Source organism: Taeniopygia guttata, chromosome Z (assembly GCF_048771995.1).
Source record: "Taeniopygia guttata chromosome Z, bTaeGut7.mat, whole genome shotgun sequence".
NCBI lineage: Eukaryota > Metazoa > Chordata > Aves > Passeriformes > Estrildidae > Taeniopygia > Taeniopygia guttata.
The window spans coordinates 66,264,535-66,278,600 of NC_133063.1; the positions used below are offsets into that span (position 1 = coordinate 66,264,535).

Below are 14,066 nucleotides of genomic sequence, written 5' to 3' on the forward strand. Positions count from 1 at the left end.
ATAAAAAGTCTCCACTTTTAGAAATAGTTTTTTATGTATCTTTATGTGTGTAGTTTATATATTTAGCAGCTTGGTAACTTGAAAGCAGTCCGTGGAGAAACCTAACATATTCAGTACCTCTATACGGTATAAAATTTCAACCTTGTTACCTTTCTTGTGGCTTCCTAATTTGTTGTACCCTTGTTGAATCATTTAGGTTTTAATTGGAGATTCTTAAGTATAAGATGTGTTGTCATCTGACCTGTTGCACAGGACCTACCACCTTTTAGCTTTTTGCTATAGTCAGTTAATGTTATTGAATAATTAAAGCAACAGTATTACACACATTTACATTAATTCAAATGAATTATGAAGTTTAATTTTTGTTTATACTCAGGCATTTTTTTGTGAAAAAAATTTCTAATGAATAACCAATATCTGTTTAGTATCTACCAGGGAAAAAGCTGTAATTGTATATGGTTCATGTAAGACAAGAGCTGGGAGAAATATGAAAACTAGGAGAAATGCAAAAGGGGAAACTCAGCTGCATATTGCTGCTAAGAGAGGAGATGTGTCTTTGGTGAAGACTCTAATATCATCTGGAATTTCTGTCAATGAACGGGACTATGCAGGTTTGGAAATTACTTTCTTATGAGCTTGTTTTACACTACAATTTTTCATAATCTGTAGTATAGACATGTTTATATAGTTTGCATACTTTCAATAAAATTATGGATTCTTGGCTTAAAATTTTGAAGAGGAAAGGAAGTCATTAAACAAGTGCAAGCACACTGAATGAATACATGGCTTTCATGTTAGCATGAAGGTAATGCAGACTGTTTCTCAGAAGGGTCTTTTTACTCTGCTGGAGAGCATATTTTCAGAGGTGTGTACAGAAGTGAACTTCAAAGTTTGGTGGAGCTTATGTGCATCAGTATATGCATGTGTGAAGCACATTCAGACAGGTCTTATTTCCTTATGAAATAAGAACAAAAACCAGATGACAAGATTATGTTTTCCTTTTTCCTACCTAAATATATAACATGTTTCTGTTTTCATAGTCTCAAATGGATACTATTCTATACTAGATATCTGGCTAACTTGATACTATAAAATGATAGTGGTATTAGAAATCAGATTATTAATATTAACTCCTGAGTTTTTAGAGTTTTTCTTCTATTATTTTTCTACTGTAGTAGAAAAGAAAGCAATGTTTTTCTGCTTAATATTGGATGACTTTTTCTTTGAAGTAGACTGAATTACACACAAAATCATTTACCTTGGCCTTTCTTGATGATAATTTGTGTAAGATTTTTCTTAAATGAAGCAAAATGTAGAGTTAGTAATTTGTGATCTTTGTGTATTTTTCCAAATCAGATGGATACTGTGGTATCTTGCTTTTATTAGGTTGGACAGCAATTCATGAAGCTTCGAATGGAGGATTTACTGATGTGATCGTAGAATTACTGAAAGCAGGTGCTGATGTTAACAGCAGAAGTCTCTGTGGTGTTTTACCAATACATGATGCTGTTTCTGGCAATTATTTGGAGGTATATTTTTCTTCTATGCAACATTTCCTAAAACAAATTTCCAGCAGAGGGTCAGCAAAGCAAAGTCCCCATTTCATTAAAGTTAAAAACACAATTTTAGTGTAGGTTTGCATTTAGAAAATAAGTCAGTATTCTTTAAAGTGATAAAAATTAGGGAAAAATATTCTTCAATAGTGACTGTTGAAATTACACAGTTAGTTGACTTCTTTAATACAACAGGCAAATCATAAAAATTCAGAAACTCCCTGTGGTTCTTTGCCAGGTTTGGGCTTCTTAAAGACAATATTCAACTTGAATAGTCTCAATTTGTTGATAGTTCAGTGCTGCTACAGATGGGAGTGATGCACTTCACACTTAAGAGAGTAGAAATAATATGCTTTACTGATATAAAACAGTGAGTTAACAAAGTTCACTGATAAATGTGACAGTTGTTTAACACAATTCTATTGTTTACTGCATGGAGAACAGGGTCCCAGCTGTTAGGAGGGATTTCCTGGGGAGTTATGATGTTCAGAAAGGACCCCATTGCTTTCTAAACTCCTTCTCAGATAGCTAGATCCAGACTTCATTCCAGACTCAGTCAGCAGTTTATGTCTAAAGGACTGTATGTTCACAATCAATCTTTTCTATCACTTAGCTAAGATTTCAAAGTTTAGCAACAATTATGGATAATCTGTTATGACAGGAATTTCTCTGCCTTAAGGAGTAATGCTGAGATGTGTCCCTGCTCAAAGGGAGATCCTGGTGTGCAGCCCATTGCTGTGTGAGAGAGCTCAAGGGGCCCTGGGCTGTGCACTATTTATGAAGTAAGATGATTGACTTACAGTCATATTTGCATATCAATAAGATGCCTGGGTCTCTGTTGACAGAGCCCTTTGTCCCCCCCCAAAGTACGGAGCAGGCTGGATGCATCTATCACCACTGCCCCTGGTGGTTGTGGCTTAAGCAGGAGAGGAGAGTAGCACATAGCCATAAAGGCCTCTGTCATCGATGGGACATTTTTTCACTAGCTTAGCTTGCCCAAAGCCCTGGCCTACTGTATTTCAAACATTTCTTGAGATGCAGTAATCACAACTTCTGTGGGCAATCTGTTTCAGTGTCTCACTACCTTCATTGTAAAAAAACATATTTTTGTAAAGAAAAGATTTGGGTCTTGCTGTTTAAAAATAATCATTTTTTTATTAACTGGTTCATTCCAACCCAAACCATTCTGTGGTTCTAGAAAACAGACTGTTTTGGTTAGAATGGACCTACAGTGATCATCTAGTCCAACTGCCTGATCCCTTCAGAGCCAACCAGAAGTTAAATCATATTAACATTGTCCAAATGTTCCTTAGACATTGGCAGGCTTGGGACATTGACCACCTCTCTGGCAAACTCCTCTAGCACAGCTTAGACCCATTCCCACTCATCTGTTGCTGGATCCCAGGGTGAGAAGATGGGTATCTCCCTCCCTATTTCCATGCTCAGGAAGGTGTAGAGAGCAGTGTGGTCACTCAGTCTCCTTTTGTCCAAATTAGAAAAACCCAAAGTCCTTAGTGGCTCCTCACAGTACACACCTCTCAGCACTTTCACCAGCTTTGTTGCCCTCCTCTGGATGTATTCAAGGACCTTCACATTCTTTTTAACTTGTGGTGACCAACACTGCACAGAAATAAATAAAATATTCTTTTGACAGAGTGAGTTCTGGGGAACTGAAGTGTAAAGGTGATGCCAAATTGGCTCAAACATACTTCTTCTATTTCTGTCAGGACAGTTCATGTTTCGTCACATTTATTTTTTTCTGTAGAACAAAGGGTATGATTTCACAGGCTTGGAGCCAAGCTATCAGTAGGGTTCTTGCAAAGATATAAGTGTAATATTCAGTATTCTGAGGGAAAACCAACACAGAATATCCTGAACTTCAAGTCAGCATTCTTGTTCTGATGCATTTTGGTACTTAACTGCACTCTGAGTGTAAGAAATAAGAAGAAATGCTAAAGCTGAAAAGCCATACATACGAAAATTCTTTTACTGTCCAAGGTCTGACCTCATCAGTACTTTTCATATGATCTGAATTTAGGGGGTAGATGATTCCACTGATGCCATTAATCTGATTTCCACATTTTCGATTAACCAAACTTGCAAGTTTTTTGGAATTAGGAAAAAAAATTATCAGTCCATGAAACCTAAACCAATATTAAAGAAAGAAATTCACTTCTATTCTGCAGTTTGGTCTTAATGCAGACCAGCTCCTTTTAATTTAGATACCTTGTGTTTTATAATTGTTCCGTATAACCACAAAATCATAGAAATTAATACTGTAAAAAATTACATGTTTTGTGAAAATTTGTGAGTTATTCGTGTATTTTAATGGAAAAATGTAAGAAATGTAAGATAGAAATCTGTGTTGCTAATAGCTAATTATTTGTTTTGTCTAATTTGGATTACAAATATAATGACTGTAGAGTATCTTATTTACTTATATACTCTCTAGAATATCTAGAGAACCTGTATTATTTGTAATGTATGTTAGATATAACACATGTAGTTGTATAGTAAGTCTACAACAAGAATTACCACAGTACAAATAACAAAAATGCATAACAGGCAGCCAGGATTCTGCTGCAGCATGGAGCAAATCCCAATGAGAAGGATGGTTCAGGAGGAAGTGCTTTGAATCAAGCTTGTGATGAAGAAATGAAAGACCTGTTGAAGTCATATGGTGCTGTGGACTCAGTACTTCCTGTTCAAACTGTTGAAGTTACTGGTATGTTAATTTTGTAATTTAAATCATAGGATTAACCTGTAGTCATAAGGAAAAATCTTTCAAGTAGTATGACACTGATATTTTTAATTCTGTTAACTATTGAATGCTATTTGATTATTTATTTATTTATTTATTTACAGAAAATAGCATGCATGGATGGGTTTTGTTTTTTCTGAGAGAATGAAGTAAAAGAACATATTTGGGTATTCAGATTTTTGTTATTATCCATATTTCCCTTCACAGGAAGGGAAACGAGTAGTTTTGAAAGCAGTAGCTTTCATTTTTTTATACTGCCTAAATTTGATCTCTTTTGTGTATACAAGATACTTTCCATTAGTTGATCTGCCATTGCATCTTTGTAACCTATATTAGCTCTTCCAGCCTGTGATGGTCCTGCAAATAAATTTTAAATTTTATTTATTTTTTTCTTAATTGTGGAGAGGGGAAATCAAAACGTCATTGTTACGACTGCTGTAAAAATGATGATGCTGTTTTGGAGACACAACATGAGAAATACAGTGTGGTAAGTATAGATAACAGTTTTGTTAAACTGTTCTGTGATGCACAACTGCATAGTGACATTTACTGGCTGAAAAATATATAAATGTAATTTAAATAATTAATCAATTGAAATGTATGTAAAAATGGCATCATGCAGAGAGTTATAGTAGAAGTTGTGGTTTACATATATGAGTATGTTTATTATCACCTTTCTCTGTCCATAATTCCTGTGCATTTAAATTTATTGTGGAAACAGTAGGCAATACTGACACACACTTATTGCTTATAAAAATAGGAAAAAAGATCATGAGATCTGGAGCTTCTAATCACATTTCCAGAGTGGTTCTTTTTGAAACAGTGATTAATTGCCATCATGATGATGGAGATATTTAGATATTGTTTATCATACATAAAACAACAAGGAAGATTTTTGCACAAATTGTTGGCTTTTCCTGGTGTCTGTAATCTATGTCTACATTGTCTGGATGATGCTGTCATAGTGAAATTCACTGTCCAGTCTTTGCTGTACACTCAGAGGTTTCTGGAGGACTCTGAGCATGGACTGGTTTGAATGCCACAGCAAACCCAGGCAGTGACAGCCCCTTGCAGAGCATGTTATCGGCACTATGTACCTCTGTCCTACCAATGCCCCATTACCTCTACACAGTGCTCCCCAGCCTGGAATCACTTGAGTCCACCAATACCTAAACTGTATCAAGGCCTGTTTCTTATGGTGCACTTGGCTCTACTTCTTATGGCAATTTCTGTGTTTGTTAACAGGAGTCTGCTGCTGCCATACAGGATACAGAAAAGAAGCAGGAAGAACTGTTGCTATTTGAGTTGAGAACTTGGAAAGATTCAGGTAGATATAAATTGAAGTGTTTCACGTATTTTTGGTGGGTAAATATCTTTGGCAATATAACTGTATTTAAAACATTATTCCATATAATATGTTTTAATCTCCTCTGGAAAATACAGCTTCAGAGAATAAGATTTTAATAGCACTTCAGGCACTTCCTGAAGTACTTTCTGTTACACAGGAATGAATATTATGATAGAAAAGGAAGGCATGTCACTTGGAGGCATGTGTCTCAAGTCAACCTAATTATATAAAAAGGAATCATTAGATAGGAATGCATACTTCTGGCAGCGTTATTCAATTACGAGCATATGAGCACCTGCATGATCAAGAACAGCTATATCTGTAGGTAAAGTAGCAGATGCAGCATTTTCATTCTGGTGTGGCTAGACTTCCAGGAGCCTAAAATAATCTATGAGAGGGAAAAAGAGAATTCTTTACAGCAGACAATGTGAATGATGGGCAGTTTCAGAGATGGTGATGCCCAGAGGTGTAATTTGTCTTAGGCTATCAAATCTCAGTTCAGATTAATCGCAAGAATTTCCTAAGTGACAGTGACAGTGACTTCTTAGGCAATCATGATGCTGCTGCTGTGTAGCTGTTGAAGTCTATTGTATTCATGCCATGATGCTTCAAGAGGCATAGCTTGCTGCCAGAATGCCTTTGACCAGAGTCTCTCTCCCCAGCTGCCCTCGCCCATCTAGGCAGGGCTGTTTAATTGGACTATTTTTGCTTCCTGACACAAAGAAAGAGTTTGTTTTTAAATTTATATTCCTAAATACAGGCTGGAGCCTTCAAATTATATTTGCAAGTATATTTATTCCTGTAAAAATAAATGTGAAATATGGAATTTCATGGCTAGCTTCCAACTCAAATTTATAGTGTATGGACTGTTAAATAAAATAGGTGTTTTCTTGAAAAATGTTTGACAAATAGATAGATGATAAAACAGATAGACGCCTGTGCACAGACATCAGTACAATTTCATGAATGAGAAAAATAATTATCAGACTTCTCCTTTTCAGAGGTAATCAGACTTCTCTTGTTCAGGGGTATGAGAGAAATTAACATGGTAATCTGCTACCACTACTGACAAAAGCATTAGTAATGTAACATGTCTTAAACTAAGTCTTAGTCATTACTATTGATGAGGCACTAGACTGAACTAAAATAAAAGAAAGTAGACTAAAATCTCAAGGTATTTCTATGCAGTGAAACCTACTATAAATAACAGGTGCAACATTTCTATTAAACTGCCTTAATAAGAGCAATATTTACATGTTACTAAATAGGCAAATATTGGTAGGTACTGTGAAAAAGGTTTAGGGAAACATTTTACAAATTCCAATTAAATATTTCTCATTTTTTCCTGATTATGTAAAGCTTGCATTGACTTTTAGAGTTTCAGGAATTGGGTTACAGTTTTAGCAAATTATCCCAGTGATATCTGCTGGTTGTGACTTCTGACCCTCATGCTCTATGTCTAAGAGATAGAGTGTATAAAGAAGAATTTATAATTGCTCTTCTTTATCATTTAACTTTATAATATGAGTTAGAAACTATGTAAAACTGGGACAGATGTGCTTTTACCATTGTATGCAACTTGAAACAATCTAAGTTCATTAAGCTGTTTTGTAATACTTAAAATGAAATTTTTAGGCACCTTGTTAAGATTGTGTAACTTCTGCAGGTGTCAGTATAGTTGTCATGTTATGTAGTTACTTGCAACACGAAGAGCTTGAAAATTTTCAGGACTTATCCACAGGGCAGTTCTTTAATTTATTCTTTTTTCTCTTAATTTTCTAAACAAGGTACTTGCACTTCAAAATTTTCCAGTACTTCAGCTAATTTTTTAAAGTTAAACTTGTATTTAGTTCTTTCTATAAGAATTTCATAAAAAGTGCTCCAGTTGTAAAGAGCTACCAGCATGCATGACAGTACTGCTCTAGCAGTGTCTTTATACTTTGACTGTGTATTTGCTACATTGAAAATGGTATTAATGAAATTATTTCCTACTTCTTATCGCCATCGTAATTTTGGTTATTTCAAAATATTGAACAGATGTGTATATCCAAAGGTTGTCTCAGATACAAGATACTTTGAATGAAATACTTGCAAACCAGAAAACAGAGAGGGATGCCCTTGCTAAAAAATACAGGTAAGTAGAATACAAGGATTGTGTTCATAGAAAGCTGTTCTTTGCATTAGTAGTGATAGAAGTTGTTACGAGCATATAGTGGCATAAAAGTAAATCTATGTGGTTTTCATTCAGAGTTTTTGGTAGCATGATCAATATTGGCTTCAGTTGCCTCAGTCACATGAAAGAACTTCAGGATTTAGGTAATGCATACTAATCACTTCCTGTGCTCACAGTGAGCATTTAAATTAAGTAGTGAGCAATACAAAATGTGTGGAAAAACACAGAATCACAGAATATGCTGAGTTGGAAGTGACTTACAAGGATCATCAAGTCTAGCTCCTACCCCCCTGCACAGCACTATCCTGCCATGTGCCTGAGAACCATGTCCAAACACTTCTGTCAGGCTTGGTGCTGTGACCACTACCCTAGAGAGCCTGTTCCAGTGCCCAGCCACTCCTGTGTAAAGAACATTTTCCAGATATCCAACCTAAAACTCCCCTGACACAACCTCAGGCGATTTCCTTGGGTCCTGTCACTGATCAGCACTGAGAAGAGATCAGTGCCTCTCCATCCTCTTCCCCTCACAAGAAGAAGATGTAGACTGCAATGAGATCTCTCCTCAGTGTCCTCCAGGCTGAACAGACCAGGTGACCTCAGCTGCTCCTCATGCATCTTCCCCTCAAGGCCTTTCACCATCCTCATGGCCCTCTTTTGGACACTCTCTAGCCTTACATTAGGCTATTGTGGCACCCAGAACTGCCCCCAGCACTCGAGGTGAGGCTGCCCCAGAGCAGAGCACAGCAGGACAATCCTCTCCCTTGTTTGGCTGATGCCCCCCAGGACATGGGTGGCCCTCCTGGCTTCCAGGGCACTGCTGACCATGTTCAACTTGCCATCAACCAGGACCCCCAGGTCCTTTTCCGTGTTGCTGCTTTCCAGCATCTCATTCTGTCTGTCTGTCCATACATCCAGGCTTGCCCCATTCCAGGTGCAGAATCTATCACTTTTTCTTATTGAACTTTACATGGCTGGTGATTGCCTAGTCCTCTGATTTGTTGAGGTTCCTCTGCAGGGACCTCTGTGCTCTCAAAGGAGTCAACAACTCCTCCCAGTTTTGTATTGTTAGTGTACTTGCCTAGTATCCCTTCCATTTCTGCATCCAAGTTATTAGTGGAGATGAAGTGAAGATGTGAAGATGTTGAAGAGCACAGAGCCCTGTGGCAGGTCACCAGCCTGATGTCACCCCATTCACTAGAAGCCTCTGAGCCTGACCTCTGAGTCAGTTGCTCATCCATCATGTGATGTGTTTATCTGGACATTTTGTCCAGAAGGATCCTGTGACAGATGGTATCAAAAGTTTTATTGAAATCCTAGAAGATTACATCACCTGGCTTCCCTTGATCAGCTAGGTGAAGTTTTAAAAGGAAGTCAGGTTTGATAAGGAGGACTTTTCCCTGCATGGAGCCATGATACCTAAGCAGAAATTAGGAAATGGGGGTACTGAGCAATTACATTAATTTTGCAGTACCATGGGGGAAAGTAATAGCAACTCAGGACACTACTTGGAGTGTCTCTGGCTCTGATTTGTTTCTTCATCACTCCTAGGTTAGGAGAGTTCAGCCAATGGCCAAAAGAGCCATTTAAAGAAAAGGCTTGAAGCATGCTTGCAGACATTCAATTTTTCTGAGAACAATTAAAATGTCAGCTAGGTTTACACATCTCAGTGTGAATTACCAGCCTCATGATGCTAGCTCTCAAAAGGCCCCTTTTTACTTCCTTACAAGGACTCAACGTTGGTCATGTGGTGAGTGCTCACCTAACAATAAGCATCCTATTCAACGAATGCTTCTAGGCCAGCTGATGAGGGTGTTTCCATTCTTGCTTTTGTGAGCATGATTTGGCTGGTCATGTAAAAGCAGCAGCATAAAGCTTTCAGGCAGTCCCATGGCAAAATATAAAGGCTGGTTGAGCAGAGACTGAATTATGTCTGTCACAAGCGATTTTACCAGCAATAAAATGTAAGATACACGTATTACACAGATATTTTAAAAAAAATTATGAGGAGTTAGAGTTCCAAATATCCAAAGAGTTTAAATATCCAAATCATCCTTGTGGGCAAAATAGTGACTGAGTTAAGAAACAAGGACAATAAACATAATAGCTACACAAACTTATCTGTTTTCTAGTATTGAGATTAAGACTGTTCCAGAGTGAAGTGATAAATATTTCTGGGTATTGCAGATATCCTATCCATATTGCAGCTATATTCCAAATTACATTATATTTACTTTTTATTATTGATATAGTCAACATCTTATTTTTAATTAATTGGCTTATAACTTTTGTCACACAAGCCATAGAAGATCTGGAGGCATCATCACATTTTCCATCTTTCTGTTGTTCAGTTAGTTGGCCCAGAGAGGGTACTACTTACATTGTTCCTTTTCTGTACTTAGAGATAGGTACTAGCATCTTCTGTACTAAGGTACTAAGATATATCTTTTACCTGAGAAAAATTAACAAATAAGAATTATTATATTTGTTAGTGGCTGTAAGTTACTTTGTCATTTTAGTCACACTGTCTTTGCCTATTCAATTGCATCTTCTTCTGTACTTGTATAGCAATAAAGTAACAAAATTTCCCAGAGTAAAAATTACTAGCAGAGTGTGTGGAAGCCTCAGTGGCCTGAGTAAAAGCCCATAGTTTTCATGGATTACTCAGTGACTGACTGTATGCTGATATGTTGGTGGTACATGTATTCCAAACACATGAGGTACCAAGCAGTATCATAATACAGACAACAATACTGCCAAGATGTGTTTGTTCTGTCCTTGTTCTGAGCCATCTGGTCTTAGTGTGCCTTTGTCATCCCCTCAACAGTCCCTTTTGAGACTGATGTGGTATTTCCTGGTATGGCATCTCTGCAGTGGGTGTCCTTAAAAGCAAACCATACTGCAGTTCCGTTTCCCACAACTTGCATTACTTCTCTATCTTCCCAAGATGATGCTAGAGAGTCATAGTAATGCCACTTATCCCATGAAGGGTAATTAGGAAAAAATAGTGTTATTCTGTGTTGATGGCTCTTGTATCAAAGAAAGTGGGGTAAATAAAGAATTCCCTTCCAGAAGAAGGGAGGTAAAGTCTCCCAGGTAAGAGGTCTCACAGGAAGGACTCTCAGTCTGGGAGCAGGGTCTGATGGAGGTACAGCGTTCCCAGATTACGCAGGCAACATCCTAAACTGTTCTGTCCTCTTTACTTAAAGGTCATGTGGCATTGTTACAATGGTGGCTTTATGAAATCTTTTGTTGTGTACACCATAAAAAAATGCTTATAGTATGATCCTTCAGGAGCTCATCCTGAACTTGTTTTAAAAGGCTTCAAAGTAGACCTTTGAGACATGGGATTCAGTGTGCTACTATGATTTGTGGTAATAAAAGAGCAGTTGGTGATACTACAGGCACAGTTTTGATTCTTTGAATTAAAGGTGATATAGGAGTATAAAACCTGTGAATTAAGGAGTGGTATAGGCAAAGCTATTTCTGAAGTTTTGATGATTATTATTCTAATTCTAAGGGATTCTCACCTGCATCTTAATTCTGTATCCTGCTATGGAATTCTGCACCTTGTTGTTCATAAACCTGGGATTTGAACATTAAACTTCATACATGATCAAAATATTGCTAAAATTTTATATGTTGGCAGATTTTAAATGTTGAAACATGTTCTTTGTGAGTTATGTCTATTAACTGTTTTAATTTTGTATTTACAGTAACTTCAATGTCTTTATTTTTTATTTTCTATAGGGCTTCAGTGGAATCATTTCAAAAAGGTGCGCTAAGGAAACAATTAGTTAACCTTGCTTCTAGGCAAAAGAGCCTGTTGACTGTTGCCCAAAACCAGGAAAAATTAGTGCAGAAAATAAAAAATTACAGAAAAACAAAGCAAATGTTCAGTTCATCATCAGATAAGCAAATCTCAAAGTTAGTTACTTTTCATGGAAGTGATACAAGAGAAAGTTTAACTGCTAATGAAATCATGTGTCCTAATACAGTAACACTTACTATGGGGCTTGGTGCCAGCACACCTAATGGAAACAGAGTAGAAGCACGTGTCTCTTTAGAAAATAGACTTTCAGCTCAGGAATGCATCCAGCATCCACACATCTGCTTGGATGAGAAAGGAGCAAATAAAGAAGCAATTACAAGCAAGGAGGCTTCTGATCATGCTTTGGCATCTGAAAACAGAGTAAGAGAATATGCCTTTGACATGTCAAAGCTGACAAATGCTGCAGAGGTGATGACATTGCCTTCAAAACCTACTATTTCCACAGCTAAAACAAAGTGCTCACAGCAAAAAGACATTGATCGCATAGTAACTGTAGGACAAAGAAACAGGTTTTCAAAACCCATTTCAATAACCAACTCATTAAATACTGTAGAACCCCAAAGCACTGTTGTCAGTAAGAATGTCTATCAAACAACCAATGACTGCAAGCAGGTTCTTTCACATCAGGGTCTGCACAGATATGTGAATAAGAAAGAAGCTTTCCAGCAGCAACAGCAGGTGCAGCAAGAAATTTTAATAGCATCTACAAAAAACTTCTCTAATACTTTGCAGCAAAAGGTCTTTCAGAGTAGTGAGAATTCATTTAATGCCAACCTGATGCTTACTAATCTCTCCTCAAATACAGACTCACTAGCAAATATCAGTGAGAAATCTTCACAGAGTTATGATAATCAGGAATGGGAACAAAAACAAGTGAGGTATGGATGGAAGAGTAAGAAGAAGTATCAGTTGATAGATCTGCTTGAATTGGGAAGAATAAAGCCTGGAGAAAATGTTTTAGAATTCAAACTGCAGGTAATTGTTGAGAAATAATAATAGTAATAATATTAATATTAGTGGATAATGAAAATACCCGACACACTAAAATGGGAAACAGTAGTTCTCATGGTTTAGTCTGCATCTTCAGCACTTAGTAATGAATATTTTTATTCATTGGTTATAGATAACTGTTCATAAGTTTAAAAGGAAAATTATATGGATGAAGTCTTCTGTCAGTCCATAATTTTAAAACCCAGAATATTGCATAAGTAAAATTTGTGTTAACTTTGCATTACCAGTTTGCTAATATTTCTTATTGCTATAACCAGAGTGGAATCTGTGGCTGATTTACATTGTGTAATACCTGATTTTCATACTGGAAGGAGCAGGAATGTAATCATTGTTATGATTTAATGTCATTCTTGGAAGCAGCTGTCAAGTCCAAAATAAAAAAATGTGACATCAAGGATTTTGTAGTGCTGTCATAGGCACAAATACATGCAAAATTTCATGCTTACACGCTTGCTGGTTCTATAAGCATACAGTATGGTATGAACCATATTTGAAAAAAAGAGAAAACCCTCTTTTTTAATATAAAAGCATTTCCCTGTCCCTCCAAATAAAGAACAGATTTTCAGAGCAGCTGCTAGGGGACTGGCTTAGTATTGAGCATATGAGGGAATCATTGATTGAATTCCCAGATGTTAACTAGTGTCATGGTTTGATGCTGGCCTAATGCCAGACACCCACAAAAGTCGCTCACTTGCCTTCCCCTGCCACAGCTGGGCAGAGGAGTGAGAAAAATTTAATAAAAGCTTCACAAGTTTAAATAAGGACCAGGAGAAAACATTTCAAGGGCAAAACAGGTGAATTTATTACTAAGAGAATCAGAGGAGGATAATAAGAACTAAAAATAAACCCTTAATAAACACGTTTTTCCCCAACCCTTCCCTCCTTCCCACCAACAGCAGAGGGAGACAGGGCATGGGGATTTGGTCACTTCATCATCCGAGGTTTTCTTCTGCTGCTCAGGGAGAGGAATCCTTCCCCTGTGAGGCCATGGGGTCTCTCCCACGGGACACAGCTCTCTGTGACCTTCCCCAGCACAGTACCAATCTCACCAGCAGCAGTCCTCCCAAAACTGCTGCAAACTGGGTCCCTCCCATGGGCAGACATTCCTTTCCAAACTGCTGTGGTGTGGTCACTCTTCCACAGGGTGCAGTCCTGCAAGGACAGGCTGCTCCAGCCTGGAAGCAAGGCCCCCTCTCTCCATAGTCTCCCACTGGACCACAGCCTCCTCCAGGCATCCACCCGCTCCAGCATGGGCACTTCCCCCATGGGCTGTGGGGGACCTCTGCATCCCCCATGGATCCCCAGGGGCTGCAGAGGCACGGCTGCTTCTCCATGGTCTCACCAGGGCCTGCAGAGGAATCTCGGCTCCAGTGCCTGGAGCACCTCCTCCC

At 37.8% G+C, this 14,066-nt stretch overlaps 1 protein-coding gene across 7 annotated transcripts in view; it reads left to right on the top strand.

The window, feature by feature from the left end:
- Positions 1-14,066, top strand: part of ANKRD31 (ankyrin repeat domain 31) — a 65,886-nt gene that overhangs the window by 34,055 nt on the left and 17,765 nt on the right. For 5 of the 7 annotated variants that reach the window (XM_072922048.1, XM_072922051.1, XM_072922052.1 and 2 more), the window contains 7 exons: positions 426-611; positions 1,357-1,529; positions 4,119-4,278; positions 4,719-4,801; positions 5,560-5,641; positions 7,700-7,796; positions 11,583-12,639. In XM_072922048.1, the coding sequence (XP_072778149.1) occupies positions 426-611; positions 1,357-1,529; positions 4,119-4,278; positions 4,719-4,801; positions 5,560-5,641; positions 7,700-7,796; positions 11,583-12,639 (1,838 nt within the window). The remainder of the gene's footprint in view (positions 1-425; positions 612-1,356; positions 1,530-4,118; positions 4,279-4,718; positions 4,802-5,559; positions 5,642-7,699; positions 7,797-11,582; positions 12,640-14,066) is intronic. The other 2 variants (XM_072922053.1, XM_072922050.1) reach the window with 2 other exon arrangements.